The following is a 24,138-nucleotide window of genomic DNA, read 5'->3' as shown; positions in this document are numbered from 1 at the left end:
AGTGTAGTAATGTGCATAGTCATCCTGGGAAACACCACAGGAAGGTGATCCCCAGGTTTCAGCACACAGAAGCACAGGCCAGAAGAGATGCCCAGGTGTTGAAGGAGGTCCGGTAGATGTCCTGTTAGTTTCCTGTGTCTGATGCATGATTGTCCCTTGCTTAATAAAATGTATACACAAAACTCTTTAAGTGTCCCACTGACCTCTGAGAAAGAACATCAATGGGAAGATGGCTTTGAACTCTTAACTCCCTGTTCCTTTCCTCATAACAGGTTTCTGTAGCAACCAAAGGAGAGAAGCCACCTGAGGGAAGGAAGTCCAAGACAGTGCCTAGGAGCAGAAGTAGGGTCTGGCTGTAGAGGGGACAAGTAGCTGGGTATAGGGACTCTAGGATCAGAAAAGAGGCTGTCTGGCATCTCCCACAGCAACTAAGACTGTCACGAATAGTCATGCTCAAAGGCCAGTCTGATCCAGACTGTCCCTCATTTCCCAGGCGATTATAGATGGCGTCAGGTAGCAGTTGAAAACTGGCCATTATGGGGTCTCTGTAAGAAAGGGCGTGATTCAAGTGTTTATTAAGGTATCATGGCACCAAGAGTATATGAGGACATAGCCATATGTACACAGAACGACTTGCAGATCCAGAGAGCAGGGAGGGAATAGCCAGGAGCTCCTGCTTGCTGCTGCCTTAGGGGTTCTACAGAAATCCCAGTGGCACTTGGGAAGTGGAGGCAATGTCAATTAGGGATTGTGGCCACATGGGGAGACTGAGACCAGCCATGTGCTGTGGCATCAGAACACTGACCAGCGATGACAAAATGGAACATAAAACACTGGTTGCTCAGCTTTGATACTGCTGACTGCTGACTTGGCCAGGGGCCATCCGGTTCACCAAAGGCTCAGCCAACAGTTGTCTCTCCACTCACCAAAAGTCAAAGAGTGGCCCAGCTCCACAACCAAATGTGTGCCCACATTGCAATGGCTCCGGTACTGTTTCACCTCAGCTGCGGAGATCTCAGGATCCATGAGTGTCCAGCAAGCACACACCCGAAAGAGACAGTCTTAATGGTCGTAGGCAGCACTGAGGGTGGTGAGCCTCTGCCTCATGGCTCAATGGCCCTGACCTTGGCATTGTTTGGGCACAAGAGAGCAAAGTGATGGGGACAGACAACCTGCAGTCTACCATGCTGGAAGGGCATGACTAACACTGATTGATCACATCCATGTGACTACTGAAGCTTTTCCTGCTCTCTGTAGTGGTGACCTTACAGAAACCATGCACACCCGGTTTAGGCTGTATTAAAGTAGCCACCATTTCAGGGTTCCCTGCAAGGTGCCATGGGACAGTAGTAGCATGAGTCTGCATGTATCTCGACAGTTTTCACTAGGTATCAAACACACACACACACACACACAAACACACACATACATACACACACTTTACTGACATGGTGCACATTCTTTGCACACAGAAGAAAGTGAGTAGTAGTGAAAACACACCAATCATGGAATTGATGGAGGGAGCTGTGGGCGGAAGCTGGGGCTTAGAGTTACTTAAAGGCCCTGTGCAGGATCTCCTTCTGTTGGAGGAGAAACTTCAAGTGCAATGTGGTTCTTTATTTTCTTTCTCTAAAGCACAGAGGGCTAGGGTGGATCACAGGGCTTTGAGCATGTTCGGCAAGTACAGTCACACTGAATTAAATCCTAGGGCTGGAACCCTATTAATCTTCTACAGAATTACAGAGCAGCCTGGATGAAGACTCTCAGCTGAAAAGGTGGACATCTCAAGGCAGGCACTGGACAATGGCTGACAGACTTGACTGAAGACTGGAAATGTTTTGCTATCTCACAGGAAAAGAAGGCCCCTCCCACTACACTGTACTCTAAGGACAGTTTATTCAGGTTAGGATGACATGAACTATTGTCTCATGTGACAGATGTCAGCACAAAGTATCCAAGGTATTGTATGCCAATGGTATCATCAACAGAACAAAGCACACAGTGTCATGAAGACATAAATCATGAGTTTGTGTAGCAAGACCCAGGCCTCTTCCAGGTTCTTAGATAGTAACTGAGAACCTCAAACACAGTAGTGATGTGATAGTGTGGTGTGAATCTAGTTACAACTAGCTTCTATTGTGACACAGATGACTCTTTTTGTGTCATGGTCAGCTTATAATGAATGACTAGACCTAAGCATGAGAGTAACCAAATACTACATTGCTTCTCTAGCTGCTGAGCTTTTAAAAGCCCTGGGGTGACAGCAAGCTTTTGTGGACATACTGGATTGGTCCTTCTGTACTTTAACTCTCTGAGTCTCCTCCACTCTCAGCAAGTTAGATCAATTCCACAAATTGGAAATCAGTCACCTAGAAAAAATACATTCTCAATACGATCCCAGATTGGCCATGGAAAAAGGGTAGCTTGAACTGTCCCACCTAGGTTCTGGGCTTGCACAGGCCTGCTCTCCAAAAGAAACCTGTGTTCACAGCTGCTGGCTACATTCACTATGGATGCTCTGGAGGTTCCTTCCTAAACTGCTTAGATTAAAATAATTTTCTTGCTAACAATCAAAAAACTGATTATGCCAATCTGGCCTACAAGAAGCTAGTTTCTATTCTGTATTTTATCAGATGTGTATAATACATATGGTCATCATAGATATTAGGTGAAAGATCTGCTCTAATATGGACACTAAGTGATGCTGGAGGATGATCCTGACCCACAATGAGCAGTAGGGACACCAGAGCCCTGTAGGGATGCCTGACAACCTAACACGTTGAGCACGCACAGCTCAGTAAGTTACCTGTGAGTACACATCTCCTGAGATCTCTCTAATTGTAGGTGATCCTGTCCACCTAACACAGCACCTCATGTGGAATAACAAAAGCCACCTGCAGGAGCTGTGGTGATGAGTCACAGGTTAGAGCATCTGTTGCTCTCTCAGAAGAAGCACATGGACCCTAATAATTGGGTAAAGCATGTCAGTGATTACATCACAAAGTGTGTGTCTGAGACACAGCCACATTATCCAAACAAAAGACACTGTCACACTGGGTTCCCCTTGGTGACTTTGAATTCACTTATTAGCCCAGGATCCATGGAACATGCAGAGATCCATGTGTAGCTGTCAGTTCTAGGTCCACAGGAAGGGACAGAACCCTTGAGTAAGAATGATGGTCTTAAGAGTCAAGAGATTGAATTCAATTTTTATTCATAAAGAATACATTTTTACAACAAAACAGGATTAAAATGAATAAAAATATTTAAAAATATTTGAAAGTAAAAATAGTAACAAGAACATATAAATATGAAACAACAAAAAGAAAACTTCAATTAAAATCATAACAAAAATATTTCTAAAAGCATATTCTTAACGAACATTTAGAAGCACAGACGTATTGCTGTTTCTCCTCTAGCACACATAATGAAAGGTGGTCCCCCAAGTTGTCTCTCAAGTGCTGTTTTCTGAGAAGAAAGTAAGACCTCAATCAGTCAGGCTGGCTTGGTATATAAATTTAGGGTCTCTAAGAAATGACAAATTAACTCAGAGGATGAATACTCATCCAAAAAATGTTGTTACCATTCAGGATGTTGGTCATCAGGGACTCCTGAGAAAGCAACTTATTCTTCAGGAAGCTCTCTTACTGGGGTGTGTCCAATTCCAGCTCTCTTGCACTTTCTGAGACCTGGGAGAGGAAGGCAGTTTTTCAGACACTGATCTGGTGGGGAAATGCAAGGCAGCTGTCGGAAGGCTGCCTTCTACCACCTCAGTTCTATTGGACAGTCGACATGGACATTTTAAGTGATATCATTGTTGCTAACTCTGTGGGCAGGGCAAAATCTCCAGAGAGCCTCACAGTAATGTGGGCTGCCAATATGGGACCCAGACTTATACCAGTGCAAACCAAGAACAGGTCAATGGCAAGAGACCTCATCTGGTTGCAGGAAGAAAGGAGATGTCCATATGTCACCAAGGTTAAAGCTAATGACAAGTACTAATTTGACATTTGCACTTGGTTCTTATCCCAAAGGTGCTTCCTACACAAGAGGTCACATGACCACAGAGTGTCATTTGTCAAAGAACCAAGAAATTTTTCAAAACTCTACAGAGCATCCAATCTATCACGTGGATATGCAATAATGAGGTATGTTATTCATCTCTCACCATTTCTAGATTGCAGCTTCAAAAAGAGCAGCAAAATATGCTTGATCAATAATTCAGTTTCTGAAAAGTGGTTAACTTCCTAGAATACTTGTGCATAGGCAGAGCAATGAACAATTCCATTACATGAGGTGGTTGGCTGTTTGTGAGTGTAAATTAGTAAAGTGGTAGGAAAAAGCAAAGATGTATCAAATTGGCAAATTTTATCAGATATTGTTAAGCTAACACAGCTGCTCGTCCCTACCTGATAATGCTGGTTCTGGCCGTTGATGGTCTTTATCTTTCTTGTTGAAGTCAACCAAATATTTCTGGTTCAGTGCACAATCAAGATGTACCTCCTTGCTCTCCTGCTTCAGTGGGACCAACTTCTTCCTACATGTGTTCTCCATCAGGAGCTGGCTGAGCAGGTTTCTGGAAATACAGTCTGCATAGTAAGATCATGCTGGCCCTTTCTCCCATTCCTACTCCCAAGTCCCACTAACTCTACCAGGTCCCAGATACCCATGAAGACTTAATAAAATGCATCTTGATACATATAAGGCTGCTGCACAAACCATAAACAGTTAATTCAGGGAAGAATAAATTGTTTGCTTGGCCTGACACCAATTAGTGTCCACACCTCTGAGAAAGAACATGGATCTACAACTATCCATGAAAGCCCAATGCATGGGGCCAACATCAATTAGTACTGGGCCAACACCCTCAAAGGAGGTCAGTAGAACCAAGAGAAGGTCATGCTAACCATTTGGTCCACCCACTGAGTGTTGTAAAACCTGGTATGACTCCAGAGGTCCAGGTCAGCCTAATAACCTTCTGCTGACTTCAATCAGTACTGTTCTCTCTAGAGCCTTCTGAAGATGCCTAGACAATCCTGGGATGAGGAACAGTCTTTTATGGAACTGAAAACTGAGTCCTAATGACCCTGGCACACTGATGTGTAAACAGCACAAGAGATAGAACCAGAGCTGAAGACCGTCCAATCCAGAACAAAGAAAGTCAGAAATGGCCATTCCATAAGTGATAGCCTTTCTGACCAGGACTTACCTAGAGAAGGTAATCTCCTTCTTCAGCTTATGGTTGTTCTCATGGACCTCAGTGTTCTCCATCTCTAAGTTGTGCAGAATTGACATGACCACCTCCTCCATTCTCTCCAGGTCTTCATAATATGGGTTTGGCCTGAAGTGTGGCCTGGCCCCAAATAATAGAATACAATGAACATCGGCATTTAGGAATATATGAACTCAGGGTGGGTCCTATATTACTCCAGGCTGCTGCCTGGACTTCCAGCACTCAGTCCCCTGCCTAGCAAGTACAGAGACTCACCATAAACTCACTGCAATTACAATCTTGCAAAGCCACCAGCTGTCAAGGGCTTTGCAAATGCACACTGGGAACTCACTCTCCCTGACTTTATCCCTGAATTCTTCATTCAGACCACAAGTTCTGCTTTTAAATAAATGGAAGCAGATGAGTCCAGTTTCAATCTCACTCCTCAGGAAGGGTCAGGTTCTGAATCTCCACTATATGGGAGGTGAGGTTTAGCACAGGGTGGTTAGGGAGGCACAGCTTTCTAGAATCCAAAACCTTAACAGGATAAGAAAAAGGTGACCTTGCAGACCCAGGAATGAAACAAGAGCATTTGGAGCAATTCATACCTCTTCTTCATGGATCTCTCTGTCAGAAAACTCAGGCGATCTCTCAGTTCATTTCTCTCCTCGGTAATGAGCTGCAGCTCTTTAATCAGCCTCTCCTTTTCCTTCATGGCCTGATTCTTGCTTAGGTCAGTGCCAGGGGATGATGTTTCTCTCCCAAGGTCTGTAGGTAGAAGAACACAAGTGAACCTGCATGGGGAGAATGCATAGAGTGTTCATAGACCTCAGTGAGGCCTAAACAGGAGAACAAGCCAGGAACCCAGTGTCACTGCTAGGCGATTGGTCTATGCTTAAGAGACCTCCTCAGGGGATCTCAGTTCTTCCACTACTCTATAGAGACCAAGAGACGGAAGCAGCCAGGTGTTCCCTATTCCGGACATCATGTGCTTACATGTACCACGGAGATGGCTTCTCCAGGATTATTATCAGCTGAACAGGGTACAGCTTGGTTTCAGGACCCTCACCCCTGTGGCTTCAGAACTCAGATGATAAATTCACCATCCACAAAACTTGAGTGATTGGAGACACTCAGATGTCCTACCGTGATACTCTAAGGCAACAACTTTGGATTTAAAACGCATTTCCAGGGAGGATATGTTCAACAGACTCATCAGTGTCCCTATGTGAAATACCAAATGCCCCAGAAGTGCGAATAGGTTACAGGCTGAACCTTGGTCTACACGTTCCAAATAGTTTTGGTATTGTAGAAAAATTTTTGTAACATACAACCTCTAATACATAAAGCAAACGATGACCCTGCCAGTTAGAAGAAATCAGAGGAGGTCTAAGAACATAAGGTTATTGCCTGGAGCACAATCTCTCCCTGTTACTACTGTCAGATACCCACTGTATTTAAAGAAGCAATGATAGTGAAGTACATTGCTGCCCTGTCTAAACTCAGAAAAGGTGGACCCTCCATGACTCCTGATGGTGTTATTATATCAATGTAAGAGAACAAATGAACTGAAAAGTAAAGACCAGAAGTTCACAGTATAATAGCATAGGCCTTACCATATCCTCCCAGTGGGGATGGGGAAACTAAATTTCTGAAATCCTTGACTTTAAGGAATTGTGATATTCGTGGAAATTCAATTCCTTTTCAGATGCTCCAGTTGCTGTGGCCCATTGCTAGAAAGGTCAGCTTAAGCCTGCAGCCCCCCTGACAGGAAGCTCAAAATACACTGCCCAGAACTTACTCCACATTCCCCAGAAGTGCTGTCTTTCTCCATCATTACTTTGAGACGAAAGGCCAGACTCCTTCACTCTAGTCTCTCCAGAATCGACGTTCCCCCTCCCAAAATGCTTGCGAAGACAGGAAAACATGTCTTAGCTTGTAACCACCAGACTCAGACTGAGAGAAACTAGGGCACTGGTTGTCACTACAACACTGGTGACATCACAGAGGATGCCAGAACTCTCTAGGAGACAATAGAATGTCCAAGAAGGGACAGCAGATGTCATGGGGAGCAGACTTTGCCTCCTGCTAATGTTCTCCCTGTACTGAGCATAAGCAGAGGTGCCCTTTCCAGGAGACTTTCCTGGGGCAGAGCCACTGAGCATCTCCTGCTTCCAAAGCCAAATTTTCCTCAAGGCTTGATTATAAAAACCCTTAGTAATTCCTATGCATCTAAATGAATGTTTCCTTTCAAATCTTTCCCAAAAAATGTCTCACTAACTCAAATTGTCCACATTCACCAATGTTAGCCATTAAAACTTCCTGAGATTTCACACCAGCTTGAATATGCAGTCAAAAGTTCTCCTGTCTCATTATGTACAGGTGCTTTATATCACATCAAGAAATAGTCTGCATGGTAGGTTACAACATGCGTGTGTGTTAGGGGAACACTCATGAAGTCATGTGCTTAGCAATCGACAATTGCCAGAAAATTCCTTAGGAGAAAGAGTTGAAGTCTTTAAGGTGCTAGGAAAAGTGTGGAGACCAGTTGGCAGAGGAAAGTGCAATATTAGAGCCACCTGTGAAGGGAACCTCATGCTGGTGGTGGGGTTCTCTTTCTGCACCAATGTCGCCAAAGAGCACTGCTCACAGGACTGAGTAAGATATACCATGAGCTTCTATCAGAAAAATAAAATAGTCAAGAGATATAGGGGGTGCAGAGAAACGTCTAAAATGAGGCTATAAACATCATCAAGTGGATAGAGCAAGGTCCCAGCACCTGTACACTGGGAAATGGCCACCCCACCAAACACAAAACCATCTATCATAGTAAATAATGAATACTTTATAGAATGCACACATTAACACTGATAGATCACTTCCGTAGTTTAAATTTTAAATTTAAATTCATATAGCAACCTATATAGCAAAAAATAAGAAAGAAAGAGAAGAGAAAAAGTCAAAACAAAAAGCTCAAGCTTCTCATATGAAGATTGCAGGAAGTGTTATATGGGAGTCAGTTCTGATTAGGCCATTTTAGATAGAACAGTGCATAGTGACCCTTAATGTGATGGGCCCTATATAAAGCTTTTTGCAATATTGGAATTTTAACAAACCTCATCCAGTATGTACGGAAGAGGCAAAGATGTGATCACCATGTCCTTACTCTGTATCAGGTTATTTTTCTGCATCCTTGATTGTCAGGCATAGAACAGCAACAATCTGAAATAGCTGGTAGACATGGAAAAACATGGCTAAAACTATAGTTGTGGGTTACACACCTCAACTGTGAAAGGCTAATGCTGTGTGCAGAGTCCTTGGAGGCCACTCTTTTAAGCCTAATTATTTCAAACTGAAAGGAGGTTTATCTGAGCTCAAGGTGATCCTGGCCAGCCAGGTAGAGGGCAACATGTGATACTTGAGACCCTATTTTAAACCAGCACAGAAATCCACACTTCATTCAAAGCATCATCTACGAATTCTCGATTATTTACCATTCTCTCCCTACCAGTCGTTCTGTTTGGAATGGTAGAAAACAACTGGAACTGATCTTTCTATTTTAAGGACCTTGATCTCTCTTTTTTTAGGTCCACATTAAGAGTGCATACAAATGGACATCACCATCTGAACATCTTAGTATTATCTACTCTGTATATATAGCATAATACTGTGCCTATGACAGTCTTAAGCTTCCTTGAGTGTAGTTGCCCCATTAAGAAGTGTGAAGTTCTGAGTTCAAACCCCAGTGATGCTTTAAAGGGACTAGAAGAAAGCCATCAGAGATACTCCACTTCTTTGTCCTTAGATTAAATCAAGTTGACACAATGTGAACCTGGTGGGCTATTTAACCATGCATCTTTCTCCCAACCCCACTTCCACGAGTTCAGTCCATGGCAGAATTCATCCCCCACCATCCTAGATATTTCTTTGTATATTTCTACAAGAGCCAGGTTTCCTTTTTTAATAGAATTAGTTGTAGTCAATCAACTGCTGCCCTATGTGAGAAATGATTAGTATCTATTGCAACTTACCACACTGTATTTGTGTATACAAGTACATTATTGGAAATCCAGCATTACTGAGGGATTGGAAACCAGTGCTGTGGCCTTGCCTTTCTGTGCCTAGTCCTGGCTCACAGGCAGCAGGGGGCAGACCTTGAGTTCCTCTTCAGGGACAGAGTGATGTTGAATGGGCACTGAGCAGGCAGAGAAACACAGCTGAGGCAGCTCCTTTCAGTTATTAAACACATCATCTCCTTCCGATCTTAAGGGCTGTTGCTGAGGTCTTGCCCCCATACCTACCTTAATAGCAGTGAATTTGTTACACAGCAGCCAGCTCTTTCCTATTGCTCTGTAATACGCGTCCACATCATGGTTGCCAAGAAAAACACTAACAAAGAACAAAAAACTCTGACGTTGAACTGTGTGGTGCTGGTCACATACCCTGTTATGTTCTGTATGTTATGAGGTTTGTTAATCTTAACAAGTTCCCCAAGTGTATTCTTCACATAGGACCCAATAGATTCAAGGAAAATAGGAACAATTATGTGTAAAATGGCCTGAGTCAGGGCCCATAGACCGAAGCATTTCCAGCACTTGTGCATGAGCCCATGTGGATTTTGCAATGAGCGGGGCCTAGCAATGTCAGGTACACAGTTGTGAGCTGTTGCTCTGGTTGAACTGTATTGGTGTGTGCATTAATAAACTACACCTATTTAAATGAATTCAGTGTCCTGTGGTTTGAGTCCAGACCCCTTGACACCAGATCTTCCCTTCTGCAGCACTTGGGAAAAAGGCTAAGTTTAGGAAAGGTGACGTCTTGTCATAAGTTATGTGACAAGAGGGATGGTGAATGATCCCTTGAGATAAGAATCAAGGTTTCCTCTGTGGTATTTAGGTCTATACTGGCCCTGTGCAACAGCTTCAAGAACCCATTTCTGATTTTCCTGGGATTCCCGTGATGATGCACTCAGACATGATTGGAAACAACCAAAACGGTGGTCAGACTTGATTTATAAAATGTAGGTAACATTGCAAACTTATGTTGTAGGATATTTGATCATATTGTCGTCCCCAATATTGTGTTATTTACTTAGAAAAATACCTTCTGGCTGTGTAGTTCAGTACTAGCACCAATATTTAACCCTAGAGCTATTTTTGTTTGTTTCTTTGTTTGTTTTTTGTTTTTGTTTTTGGATGAACAAGTACTTTCCTATTTTGTGGCCCAGCCCTAGCTCTTACTTCTTTGCACAGTCATAGAGAGACCTCAAACATATACTCAGACAAAGCCAGGGGAGTGTATAAAAGGGCCTAAGGCAATACCACATAATGACATTGAAAGTGGGCTCTCTTCTTGATCCACGCCTCCAGCTCTCCTGACATCTACATGAATTATAACTCCCAATGCAGTGTAAAGGATGTCTGCGCTATTGCTGAAGGAATCATGAGAATAACAACTCTAAACATTCCACCATGGATAGAAATTGTGGAAAGAGATAACTGGCAGCCAATGAGAGGGCTCTACAGTTAAAGGGGCTTGCTGTCAAGTCTGATGAGCTTGACTTAATCCCCAGGACCCACGTGGTAAAAAGGAGAGAACCAAGGGCCAAGCTGTCCTCTGGCTTCCACTCATGTGCTTACATGTATGTGAGTATATATGTATATGTCTGTATGTACGTGTGGATATGAATGTGTGTATGCATGTATGTGTATACGTGTATATGTATATGTGTGTATATGTCTGTCTATATGTGTGTATAGGTGTATTTGTATGTGTGTATATGTATTGTATGTGTGTGTATGTGTGTATGTATATGTGTATGTGTGTATGCATGTATGTGTGTGTATGTGTGTGTGTGTGTATGCATGTAGGTGTGTATATATGTGTGTGTGAGCATGAATGTGTATAGTCATGTATATGCATGTGTTTTCATGTACATGTATTCATGTATATGTACGAATGTATGTGTGTATATATATGTATGGACACACAAACACACACAATGTTAAAACATAAAAAGCTCCTTGGAGTATTCACCGTGCCTGGATAAGTGGTGACCATGTGGGGGAAACACATGTCCATGTAAGCACACCTGTTCACATGTGCTGAGCAATGCCCAGCCTGGTCTTGAGCTCACTACCTGCCCAACGATGAGTTTCTGCCCACCTGGTCTTCTCAGAGCCAGGCGACAATTGTTCCTGCCATTCCAGTTCTGTTCCAGTTTCTCATGCCACAAACCTTCTAGCTTGAATCGCACCTACTGACGCAGGAACCTAACAGCCTCCAACCCAGTGAAGTAAGTAAACTTCTTCCTGATATCCTCAGGCTTGGTGTCCCCATGAGTCACAGGGAGGAAGGATGGCATGCACCAAGGAGAAGGGCCATGGGCATGGAAGACAGGAAACATAAGTCAGTCATCACTGACACCAGCACAGTGTGTGCTTCAGAGCTGGCTCTGCTCACTCTTGTCCCAGTGGCAGGACTTAAGAGTGGTGCATACCTGTCACCCAGCACTCAGAGACATCTGAGGCATGAGAACCAGGAGTTCATGGCCATCTTAACTAATGGTGAGATCAAAGCCAGCCTGGGCTGCATGAGACTCAGTCTCAAAGCAGGCAAGGAGGAACTTGCTATATTTGAGCAAGGAAGCTGGAATCCTCCTGGGTTCAAAACATTCACTGCAATACAGAAAGATGCTAGGGCTAGTGTGGCAGAAAGTAGGAGACAGAGAAGCCAGGTTAACCCTCCCTAATCTTCTCATGCTGTGTGAGCTATGAGTAGATGGTGCCCTATACACTGTGGACAGGATGGTCTCTCAGACGGTTCAGAAAGCCATGGAGGACTCCAGCAATTCTCCACTTGGGTGTCACTTGAGTCTTATATGTGTGTGTTTACAAGCCAAAAAATAAGATCCATAGGTGACTGTGTGAATTCAACATGGCACAGCCATGTGCTGGAATATTATTCAGCCTTACATAGGATTCAGATTCTGACCCTTGAACAGGAATGAGAATGGTAGCCATTCTCCTAAGTCAGACCTCCAGGCAGTGCAAAGACAAACTAACACTGTATGACACCACTGAGGGCTGCAGTGTCACCAATTATATAAAGACAGAAAGCAGGAAGGTCTACAGAGCTCCAGGGGTGACATGGAGTGGGGAGGTTGGATGGTAGGTGTGTAAGTGGGACTGAGGCTCAGAGGAGTCAGACATGGCTGCAGAATATGCATGTGGCTCCTCCCATACCTGTGGGTGCTGCTTCCTCAGAAAAGCAAATACAGCAAAAGAAAGGACCAGAGGGGACAGGCTCTGACCACTTGTAGACACACACAAATGACGTGACAGAATGTGCACACTGATGCCTTGCTGCAGGAGCAGTTGAACATCCAGAAGGGTTGAAAGAGGCTGGAAGGGCTGAGCATGGCACTGAGTTCAAGGACATAGCTTTAGGTCCTGGGGAACCTACGGTGCCCAGGCCCCATCCTGCTGATACTGAGGGACACAGCTGACATTCAGGGTGATGGCTGGGCTAGGCTGGGGAATAGGTGTCCACTCTCACCTGCTCCAGCTTGAAGATGTGCTGGGTGAAGTAGGACTGCAACTGCTTGTTCGTGTAGTTGATGCAAATCTGCTCAAAGCTGTTCTGTTCAATGTCCTCAAATCTGAATATGGCCAAGACACCAATGGGCAAGCACTGGGAGACGAGCTGTGGTTATAGCCGGGATCTCCTGGGAAGAACAGCCGTCCTGAGAGGAGTTGCAGAAGAGGGGGTGTGTTTTCCTGACCTGTTTGGTACCCAGTGTTTTTTGCCAAGGGTTCCTTTATTACTTCTTGATGGAACCAGGCCTGCACATATCCAGTAAGCATTGGGGTGGAACCTGGGCTTGGTGCCCACATGCTGGCATTGCTGAGGGTGAAGCCTAGCCTATCACACTCCCAGACACCGAGTGCAGATGCCTGGCTTCCTATAGAATGGCGGTTCTTACCCTTCCTAACACTGTGACTCTTTATTTCAGTTCCTCATGTCGTTGTCATCCCAACATAAACTTATTGGAGAGCTACTTCATAAGTGTAACTTTGTTACTGTGAGGAACTGTAGCGTAAATGTCTGGTGTGCAGGAGCGCTGATGTAGAACCCACAGATTGAGAGCAGCTGCTGTAGAGGATCAGAGTCCTCTGCCAGCCCTGGTGTTTGCAGAGATCCCCTGGGTTCCTGGACTCCATGGCTTTCCCAAGGACAGGGTTTATTCTTGGCCGTCTCAGGGCCCGGGCCCTCACAGAAACAGCCTCTCCCATGTCCTTCCTGTTGAGGAGAGTGTGGTTGGTCCTCAGCACAGACCAGTCAAACAGGGTGCTGTATAGACACTTGGCCAGGGGTCTCCTGCAGTTATGGCCTCTGGACAGAGGGGTTTCTTACCTGGGGTGGGGCAACCATGCCAGGTACAGGCAGTGATGCTCAGAGTCAAGACCTCGTTTTGTCTTATTTTCATAGACAAAGTTGCCCAGGCTGGCCTCGAACTTGCCGTGTAGCCAAGGATAATTAAACAACTGATCCTACTGCCTCTACCCCCCATGGCCTGGCATTGCAGATGAGTGTCACCAGAGCTGGCTTGTCACAGCTGCTATACAGCTCTAAGTCAGGGGCCTCATGTGCAGGTGTGTTATGACTGTGCCATCCCCACCCTGCAACCAGGGTTTTCACCTTTCTCCTGCTGAAGTCTGCTTAATCCTACCCTGGCCCCAGGACACAGCAGCTGTGGGAGAATCAAAGCCTGGGGCTTCAGCACAGCATGGGTACACAGCATTGCATGCAGCCTACACGGCTGTGAAAAAGCCAAGGAAGTGCTTCTCAGCACACCCCCTGTAGGAGTGTCTAGCCCATCCTTCTCTCCATGGACGCAGACATCTGCTTCCAACTGCCCGACATGTCCCTCTGGTTTTGACTTTCCTGGATGCCATGTCAATGCCACCACACAGAGTGCTGCCTCTACTGGGGACACTAACACAACCTCTCTGGGGGACATCTGAGCCAAGCAGGGATTGGGTGCACTGCAGAGAGGTCAAGTCATGTCGTGAAGTACCTTGTCCCACAAAGGCTCACTGTTCAGGGAGTTGACTGGAAAAGTAAGCTTATGCCCCTGGGCAGGGTCCCCATAGGGAATGTCCCACACCCTGCCATCAGGTCTATTCCTGATGCCATGCAAATTCAATTTGCAAGACCCAATGCTCTGGAAATGTCAAGAGCTAACGGAAATGTACCAGGAAGTGCACACCATAGCAAAGGGAGAGGATGGCACAGAGACCTATGCTATGGGTTAAGGGGCACGAAAAGGCCACCTCGAGCACAGGGGTCAGTCACCTCTTTCACAAACAAGGCAAAGGTCAATGCTCTCAGCTCTGGGAGCCTAAAGGGCTCTGTGGCTCCTAAGCCCTGCAGCTGCAGCCAGAAGCAGCACTGAACAGGATGTAAATGCTGAGTATGGCGATGTCAATAAAACTTTATTTACAAAACCAAATTGGTGGTGGTGCTGGTGGTGGTGGTGATGGTGGTGGTGGTGGTGCTGGTGGTGGTGGTTGCGGACTGGTTCATTTCAAAGCATGCTGGAGTGGCATGGCCACTGAGCATCAGGAAACACAGAAAGGAATGCGACCGGACGCAGGGCTCCCAACACCCTAGACGTCGACCTATGGCACTGGAACAGGGTCCCTGAAGGTAAGTCTGGACAGTCAGATAAGTTAAGTACATTTTATTACAAGGAAATGGGACAAGATAAATCTCTTCATCTCGCTATGCTTAAGCATCTTTAAGAGTGCAGGGAATTCATGTCTATCAGTCTGGTTTAGAAAAGTGTTTAGAGACAGCAAGAGTAAACTCCATGGTTCCCTGAGGAGGGTTCCAGGGATTCTGATATCTGGGTCAAAGTGAAAGTTAAGGTGAAAAAGGCTGTCAGGCAGGGCAAAAAGATTCCAATTTCTGGTCTCTTTGGGCTGTAACTTTTACTGTGTTCAAGGCCATGAATGCAGACAGGGTAATAATTAATACAGAACAAGAAGCTAGAGCTTCATTAAGACAAAACGAAAGTAAAAGTTTTGCCCTCTGCACCACTGCCTGAAGCAGGTTTTTCTAAGTCGTTTCCTGAGGATGGCATGTTGACCATTAGATTCACACGATGATGATGACAAATTCACCTGCTTTTTCTTTTCCTATAATTAGGCCAGCATCGATTCAAGATGTGGCCCAACCGACTTATTATAAAGGATGATACTGGTTGGTTGAAAAAGGTAGTAGCTTTCTATGAACCATGTATTAAGTTTTTATGTATATTAAAATTAACATTGGAAAGAACAATGGTAGGAGAGGAAGCTGGAGGACAACTGCTGCAAATGCTTGCTTTTGAAAATGCTAATGAAGAGTACAGGAGAGCATTATTACCTATAAAGGAGGCTGGGGATATTAATGCTTATATGAAGGCATGCAAGTGTATCTTTTCTGAAAATGGAAAGATGCATATTTGGCATGTATTGATCCAGATAGATTTATTAAATTATATGTTTAAATACTCTTGAATATCCTACAGGCACTTTCGCTCAGGATGAGTTGCCTTTAGAATGGGTTTATATTAAATAAAACTTTAACCAAACATTAACAAATTATGAGGAACAAATTTCTTTAATTATTCAGCAAGGCATACAAAGACCTGTTACTCTGTGGGGATATGATTGTGCTGCTATTGTTTTCCCATTAAGCAAAGATAAAGTGGAGTATTTAATGCAGATGTCTGAGGTTTTTCAATTAGCCATGATTTCTTACACTGGAAATATTGAATTTCATCCTCCCCATAGTAAATTGTGGGATTGCTTTAAAAAACAAAAAAAAAATTTGATAAATACACTAATTTCGGTTGATCCATTACCATCAGCCTTTACTGTGTTTACAGATGGCTCTAACACCAAGATGGCTTATTGGACCAAAGATTAATTTGGGGGACAAGAATCTTCTTTTGGGTCAGTACAACAAAATGAATTATTAGCGGTAATTAATGTATTGCAGGATTTTACTCATGATGTAAAAATATTATACCTGAGTCCGCTTATGTTGTAGGAGTAGTACAGAATATTGAGACTGCTGTTGTTTCTACATCTAAGCCTATATTAAATGTTATTCTCACATATTAAAGGCCTATTGTTATTATGAAACTCTAGAATATTCATTACACATACTAGATCACATTCAAAATTTCCAGAATCTTTAACACTTGGCAATCATATGGTAGATCAATTAGTGGCATTTGCTACCCCGGAAGAACACAGTCATAATCATGCCAATACAGGATATTTACATATTAAATATAAGCTTCCCTATTCTCAAGCCAAACAAATTATTGCTAATTGTCCTATGTGTCTGTCTTCACGTATAAAATGTGTTCCATCTCAAATTAATCCCAGAAGGATGCAGCTTAATACATCGTGTCAGATCGATATAACTCATATTTCTGAGTTTGGTCGCCTTTCACATATAGAAGTAAGCATAGATAATTTTTCAAAATTTGTGTGGGCTACACCATTGCCAGGAGTACGCACTGCTCATGTTATACAGCATCTATTGGAAACTTCTGCTGTTATGGGACAGCCTTCTAAAATTAAAATTGATAATGGACCAACATATATTTCTTATCAATATAAACAATTTTGTCAACGATATCATATTGTACATATTACTGGTACAGAACACAATACACAAGGACAAGCTTTTGTTGAAAGAATTCACCATACCCTGAAATGACAAATTATAAAATTAAAAAGGGGGAAAAGAGATGGCCTTATGCAACCTGAATGGAGTTTGCAGACCAGTCCCAGAGTTATATGGCACAAGCATTATACATTAGTAATTTTCTTAATTTACCACAAGGTGAAGTTATATCAAGAGCAGATAGACACTTTGTTGAACTTCCCCCCAGAAGGCATGGAACAGACAGTATGGATAAAAATTGCCCGGGATGCTGAATGGCAGGAAGGGACATCATTGTATATAGGGGAAAGGGTTTTGTCTCATTACAGGATGGGAGACTATTCTGGTTACCCGGGAGATGGATCCAAGCACAGAATAATAAGAACTGCTCCCTACCCTCAAAGGAATCCAGTTAAACCAGCTACATTTTCTCCTGATGGATGTTCTCAGGAGATGAGGAGGTGTCCTCCATTACTGAGGCCCTGGCTTCTCTTAGTGTCCACAAACAACAATGGATAAGGATCCGTGCAGTGACAACCCTATTACCTGTGGGGTCAGGTGAAGCGATTAAGCACTGAAAGGAATAATTTTGTCCCCTTCAGGAAAGTCCTTTACTGCTGAGCACTTATTCTTAGCAATGTGTGTTTTACTCATGGTTTCTTCTGCTGCGGCCAATGCCAGTTATCGGGCTTATATTGCTTATCATGATGAAATCCTACTACTTTTGTGTTAGTAAATATATGGATAATGACACAGAACATGATTGGAAGTTTATTCAAGCCTATTTAGAGGGTAATGAAAGTGCTTCAAAAGTAATTAATGCCTTGAAATATGATGTTCGAATGTCTTTTGGTAAACAGCTAGAAGATACTACCCCTATGGAAATAGCTAAATTATTGGCTGATCAATTGACAGGATTAGATCCCAAGGCTTGGCTTCAAAGGATTTTCCATAGCATGGGAGGAGCTAGTTTTGCCATAATCTTATGTACATTATGTATTATGTTGCTTTATTTTTACATGACTAAACCCCTACAAGGACCTTTAGCTATGTTATGTAAAGTGTTACTTTAAAACAAAAGAAAAAAGAAGGAATTGTTAAGACATAGAGATGCAGCTCCCAGGCAGGGTCAAGAAAGGCCTGGTGACAGATTCAAGTAGGGGCTGGAATGCCGCCCTGGAGAAGAAAATGTTTTTCTCACTTGGCCTTAAATTATGTTCTGCTGTGTCCTGTTTCTGTGGAAGTGGTTCTAACGCTCTCTTGGTAATGGTGAGTATATTTTGATTATAATTAGAGAGGGGAATTGTTATATGAATATTTTGAGAAGAAGCTTTAGTTTATTCGTCTTTCTTTGTTTAATCTTCCCTCATTGTTCCTGGTATCCTGGGAATAATGATCTTATGGTATTTTGACACAATGAAAATTGTAGTAATGCATATTCTTAGCTTAATAAGGATTAATAAAGCTTGGAACTGCGTGCAGTTTCTTCTGCCTTTGCTCTGCACCCCCTGTGTCCTGGGGGTATGCGACCATACCCAGGGCCCCAACTCACTAGACATTGACAATGGGTCACCCCACAAAACACAGAAGCATCTATCTTAGTCAAAAATGGACATTTTATTGAATGCACACACTAACACTGATTGATCACATCCATAGCTAAGATACTAGGGGCAGATCTGTGGCCCAAAATACATTCCTCTAAACCTATAAAGAAAGAAAGAAAGAAAGAAAGAAAGAAAGAAAGAAAGAAAGAAAGAAAGAAAGAAAGAAAGAGGAAAGAAAGAAAGAAAGAAAGAAAGAAAGAAAGAAAGAAAGAAAGGAAGGAAGGAAGGAAGGAAGAAAGGAAGAAAGAAAGGAAGGAAGGAAGAAGAAAAAACACAAAAAACTTAAGCTTCTCATAGGAATTTCGCAGGAAGTGTTGTCTGGCGGTCAGTTCTGATTGGGCCATTTTAGATGAAACAGTGCATAGTGACCCTTAATGTGATGGGCCCTAGATAAAGCTTTTTGCAATATTGGAATTTTAACAAACCTCATCCAGAACATACAGCAGAGGCAAGGATGTGATCACCATGTCCTTGCTCTCTATCAGGTTATTTTTCTGTGTCCTTGATTGTCAGGCATAGAACAGCAACAATCTGGTAGACATGGAACAAAGTGGCTAAAACTATAGTTGTGGGTTGCACACCTCAACTGTCAATGGCTAATGCTGTCCTCAGAGACCTCGGAGGCCCCTCTTGTAAGACTATCTATTGGAAAGTGGAAGCAGGTTTATCTGAACTCAAAGTGAACCTGGCCAGCCAGGGAGAGGGCAACATGGGATACTTGAGACCCTGTCTAAAACCAGCACAAAAACCAACCCTTCATTCAAAGCATCATCTATTAATTCTTTATTATTTACCACTTTCTCCCTACCAGCCTTTCAGTCTGGAATGGTAGAAAAGGACTGGGAATGTTCCTTCTATTCTAAGGACCTTGATCTCTCTTTCCTTAGGTCCACATTAAGAACACATGCAAATGGGTATCACCATCTGAACAACTTAGGATCATCTACTCAGTATATCTAGCCTAATACTGTGCTATGACAATCTCAAGCTTCCCTGAGTTTCGCTGACCTAGCAAGAAGTATGAAGTACTGAGGCCACACCCCAGTGATCCTTTCAAGGGGTTAGAAGAAAGTCATCAGAGAAACTCCACTTCTTTGTCCTTAGATTAAATCACATTGACACAATGTGGGTGGACTATTTAACCAGACATGTTTCTCCCAACCCCACCTTTCTGAGTTCAGACCATGGCAGAATTCATGCCCCAACACCCTAGATATTGAGTTTAGTAATATGTAATTATTATTTAAACCTATGTATTAAATTTTGTCATTTTGTTAATTTTTGTGTTTTTCACAGTCTTCTTTGATTAACTTTCCCAGTTTTATTAATTTATCCCCTGTGTTCTCTGGTATTTTGTCCTGCCCTTCAAACTAAATTACTCCTTTTAGGATCCTCTACAGAGCTGTCTTACTGGTTACTCATATTGTGTTAAATTTATTTTTAGTGTGCATTAGTCAGCACAGTAGCTGTGCAACTGCCTGCCCTCCATGGTACCAGATCTACTTTCCAAACAATAACGATAACTCTTACTGACTGTGTAGCATCTTAGCTGCTCTTTGTTCCACTTGGACAGCCCTCAGGACCAGGCTCTCCTCTCCCTTAACCATGGCTGCTGTCCTCTTCCTCTCTCCTCTCCATCACACACGTTCTTCCTTTATTCTATGGCACCTTCTTCTTCCTTCTTCCCTCCTCATGATCCTCTCTAGCAAAGCCCTCAAAGCTCACCTCCCCCATCTCTCTGCTGTGCAGCTGTTGGCTGTTGGCTTCTTTATAATCACAGTTAACTGGGAGCAGGGTCAGTTATTTGGGGTTAACCAGTCTTGAGTTCTACAATTAGCATTAAAATACAAGCAGAATTAGGCCAATCCACTACAGGGATTTTTGTTTGTTTGTTTGGTTGGTTTGGTTTAATTTTCATTTACCTTTTAACTTGTTATTTTATTTTTGGCTATTTTTTATTAATCGGTTATTTTATTTATTTACATTTCAACTGTTGTCCTGCTTTCCACACTCCCCTCATCAAACCTTACATCCCGTTTCTGCTCAGCTTTGCCTATGTGACAGTGCTCCCCCACCCACACATATCCATCCCCACCTCACACCTCTAGGATCTGCCTTTGGTGGGGCAATAGGCCTCACCTTGAACCATAGAGCATCCTTGCATACACTTTGGCCAGCAGTTTGGCCCCTGGGAGCTTGGGGATTAGGGAAAGAGGATCTGGTCAGATATTAAAGCCAATGATTCCTGCATTCTCTTCTTTTTCTGGTTATAGGTGAAATTATGTTTGTGTGCTTCTCTTTTTTTAAATTATTGAGAGAAGATTAATTTCTTGGTTTTTCTTGGGTATAGTTTAGTTTATTGTCTTGGAGTTTTCCTCCTATTAGCCTCTGTTGTGCTTTCTTTCAGAAAAGAATTGTTTAAATTTGTTTTGTCATGAAATATCCTGGTTCCTCCTTTTATGTTGATTGAGGATTATGCTGGATATAGGAGCCTGTGTCTGCATTACATCTGCCCAAGATTTTCTGACTTTTAGAATCTCTGTTGAGAAGTCTGGTGTAATTCAGATACGTTTGAATTTATTTGTTACTAGATATTTATACCTTACCCCTTTTAATGTTCTTTCTTGATCTGTGCATTTAGCGTTTTAATTATTATGTGAATGGAGGAATTTTTCTGGTACAATTAGTTTGATGTTCTGTAGGCTTGTTGTACCTTTATGGCCTTTTCTTTCTTTACCTTATGGAAGTTTGCTGCTATGATTTGTTGAAGGTGTTTACTGGATCTATGAACTAGAAATCTTAATTCTCTTCTCTATCTATTATCCTTAGGTTTCAACATTTAATTGTGTCCTGAAATTCATAGATGTTTTGGATTCAATAAACCATACATGTTTATCTCAGATGGGTGTTTTGTGCTTTGTGGGATGACCTCCTTGACCCCAGGCTGCATGAAGAATCTCAGCTGACAATGGGGACATAATTATAAGTATGTGTAGCAAGACCCAGGCCTCTTCCAGGTTCTTAGATATTAACTGAGAACCTCAAATACAGTAGTAATGTGATAGTGTGGTGTGAATCTAGTTACTATTCTCTATTTTGATATAGATGACTCTTTTTGTGTCATGGTCAGCTTATAATGACTAGAAGACCTAAGCTTGAGAATAACCAAAGACTACATTGCTTCTCTAGCAGCTGAGCTTTTAAAAGTCCTGGTGTGACAGCAACTGTTGGTGGACATTCTGGATTATTCCTTCTGTACTTTAACTCTCTGTGTCACTTCCACCATCAGTAAGTTAGTTCAATTCCATAAATTGGAAATCCATCACCTGGAAGAAATACTGTTTTTTTTAAAGATTTATTTATTTATTTATTTATTATATACAAGTACACCGTGACTGTCTTCAGACACACCAGAAGAGGGTATCATATCTCATTACAGATGGTTGTGAGCCACCATGTGGTTGCTGGGATTTGAACTCAGGACCTCTGGAAGAGCTGTCAGTGCTCTTAACCACTAAGCCATCTCTTTAGCCCAAGAAATACTTTCTGAATATGATCTGAGATTGGCCATGGAAAAAGGGTAGCTTGAACTGTCCCACCTAGGTTCTGGGCCTGCACAGGCCTGCTCTCCAAAAGAAACCTGTGTTCACAGCTGTTGGCTGGCTAAGAAAGATTTCACGAGACGTGATACACAGCCCTCGGACTTCTGCTCCAGTCATCTGCACAATTTTTCCCGGACGATATCCTCATACCTCCAGCAGGCGGGTGATGAAGCTGTCCACTCTCAGCTCCCCTTCAGCCATCTTGTGGGCACCAGACTCTCCTCCCTGCAGGAGGAACAAGGGCTTCTCCATGGTGGCTGCAGCAGCAGTGGTGGTTTGGCATTGTCACCTAGGAGACCCTATGCCTTTCTACCCCAGTTCCAACTGACCTCAGGCCCGGGCCTTCCCCCCATCCACTTCCCACGGAGCAGGGAGAGAAGCACCCACTAGAAATAAAAGGGAAGCCCTTGGTCCTGCCAAGAGTGAACCCCCAGTGAAAGGGATTGCTGGGGGGGAGGGCGGTAATGGGAGGAGGATGAAGAAGGGAACACCCATAGAGTAGGGGAGGGGGGTTAGGGGGATGTTTGCCTGGAAACCCAGAAAGGTAATAACAATTGAAATGTAAATAAGAAATACCCATTTAATAAAGATGGAGAAAAAAAGAGAAAAGTGTAACACATTTAAAACAGAAGAATATGGACCCTAATTTTAAAGCACAGCTCTGTCAATTAACTATATCTTTAAGGAAGCTCAGAAAATCAGGCCAAACAATATTTTCTCGGTTTATGTATCTGTAATGTCGCATAAATAATAATGTCCGTTTCTTGCTATTGTGGAGTGAATTAAATAGTAAATATGTAATCATGGAAATTTTGAAGTACCATCCATTTTTCTGTTCATTAAATCAATCTTCCTCATTTCATTGATCAAGTATGTATGTTTTCTTTTCATAATTACATTTATAATAAAACCAGCATAAAAACCTTCAGAATTGTATAAGCTTTCACTTTTAACAAATTAAATTAGTTGTTCTTTGTATTTCTGCTGAACATTTAAATGTTCTTTATATGTCCCAATGTGAGTTTATTAGGTACCTATAAACTTTAAACTCTTTGCCTGAGAGCATGAGTACTATTTAATTATATAGTAACTACACTCGGGCTGTCTTTGTATTAGAACCAATTATATCAGACTCTAAGAAAAATTACTATTGCCTAAAAGTTTGTGTGTGTGTGAGTGTGAGTGTCTGTGTGTGTGTGAGTGTGTGTGTGTGTGTGTGTGTGTGTGTGTGTGTGTGTGTATGTGTGCAGCACATGACCAAACAACTTTCAGGAGCCATTTCTCACCTTCTGTCATGTTGGCCCCAGGATGTAACCCAGATGTTTGACTTTGGCAATAAATAATATTACCAACTAAATAAATAAATAAACAAACAAAAAACAAGCCACCAATCAACTTTAAAAGTAAAGGCCAGAAGTTCACAGATTACTAGCATTGACCTTACCATATCCTTTCTTTGGGGATGGGAAAATTAATGTTCAGAAATCCATGACTTTCAGGAATTGTGATATTCATGGAAATTCAATTCCTTTGCAGATGCTCCAGTTGTTGTGGCCAATTGCTAGAAAGGTCAGCTTAAGCTTGCAGGACCCCAACCATCCCTCCCCCCGCCTCCACAGATGCTCAAAAGACACTGCCCAGAACTTACTCCACATTCCCCAGAACCACTTTCTATGTCCATCATTTCTTTGAGACGAAAGGTCAGACTCCTTCACCCTAGTCTCTCCACAATCGACATCCCCCCTCCCAAAACACTTCTAAGACTGGAAAACATGTCTTAGGATGTATCTGCCAGACTTGAACTGAGAGAAAGTAGGGCACTGGTTGTCACTACAACATTGGTGACATAGCAGAGGACGCCAAGAACTCTCTAGGAGACAATAGAATGTCCAAGAAGGGACAGCAGATGTCATGGGGAACAGACTTTGCCTCCCTGCTAATGTTCTCCCTGTACTGAGCATAAGCTGAGGTGGCCTTTCCAGGAGAATTT

General features: G+C 42.8%; 2 protein-coding genes across 4 annotated transcripts in view; one reads left to right on the top strand and one right to left on the bottom strand.

The window, feature by feature from the left end:
• Window positions 1–24,138, top strand: part of LOC134483411 (disks large homolog 5-like) — a 230,132-nt gene that overhangs the window by 54,760 nt on the left and 151,234 nt on the right. The window lies entirely within an intron of this gene.
• LOC147999322 (disks large homolog 5-like) overlaps window positions 3,200–24,138 on the bottom strand; it is a 42,619-nt gene continuing 21,680 nt past the window's right edge. The window contains exons 3-8 of one of the 2 annotated variants that reach the window (XM_087596592.1): window positions 12,770–12,938; window positions 5,821–5,980; window positions 5,210–5,353; window positions 4,410–4,576; window positions 3,584–3,689; window positions 3,200–3,468 (exon numbers count right to left, since the gene is read on the bottom strand). In XM_087596592.1, coding sequence (XP_087452718.1) covers window positions 3,625–3,689; window positions 4,410–4,576; window positions 5,210–5,353; window positions 5,821–5,927 — 483 coding nt within the window. In that variant the 5' untranslated portion in view covers window positions 5,928–5,980; window positions 12,770–12,938 and the 3' untranslated portion in view covers window positions 3,200–3,468; window positions 3,584–3,624. The remainder of the gene's footprint in view (window positions 3,469–3,583; window positions 3,690–4,409; window positions 4,577–5,209; window positions 5,354–5,820; window positions 5,981–12,769; window positions 12,939–24,138) is intronic. The other variant, XM_087596591.1, reaches the window with a different exon arrangement.

Source organism: Rattus norvegicus, chromosome 19 (assembly GCF_021556685.1).
Source record: "Rattus norvegicus strain SHRSP/BbbUtx chromosome 19, alternate assembly SHRSP_T2T, whole genome shotgun sequence".
Taxonomy (NCBI): domain Eukaryota; kingdom Metazoa; phylum Chordata; class Mammalia; order Rodentia; family Muridae; genus Rattus; species Rattus norvegicus.
Note: the sequence above shows the minus strand (reverse complement) of the source record. Positions and strands in the feature narration are given on the sequence as shown.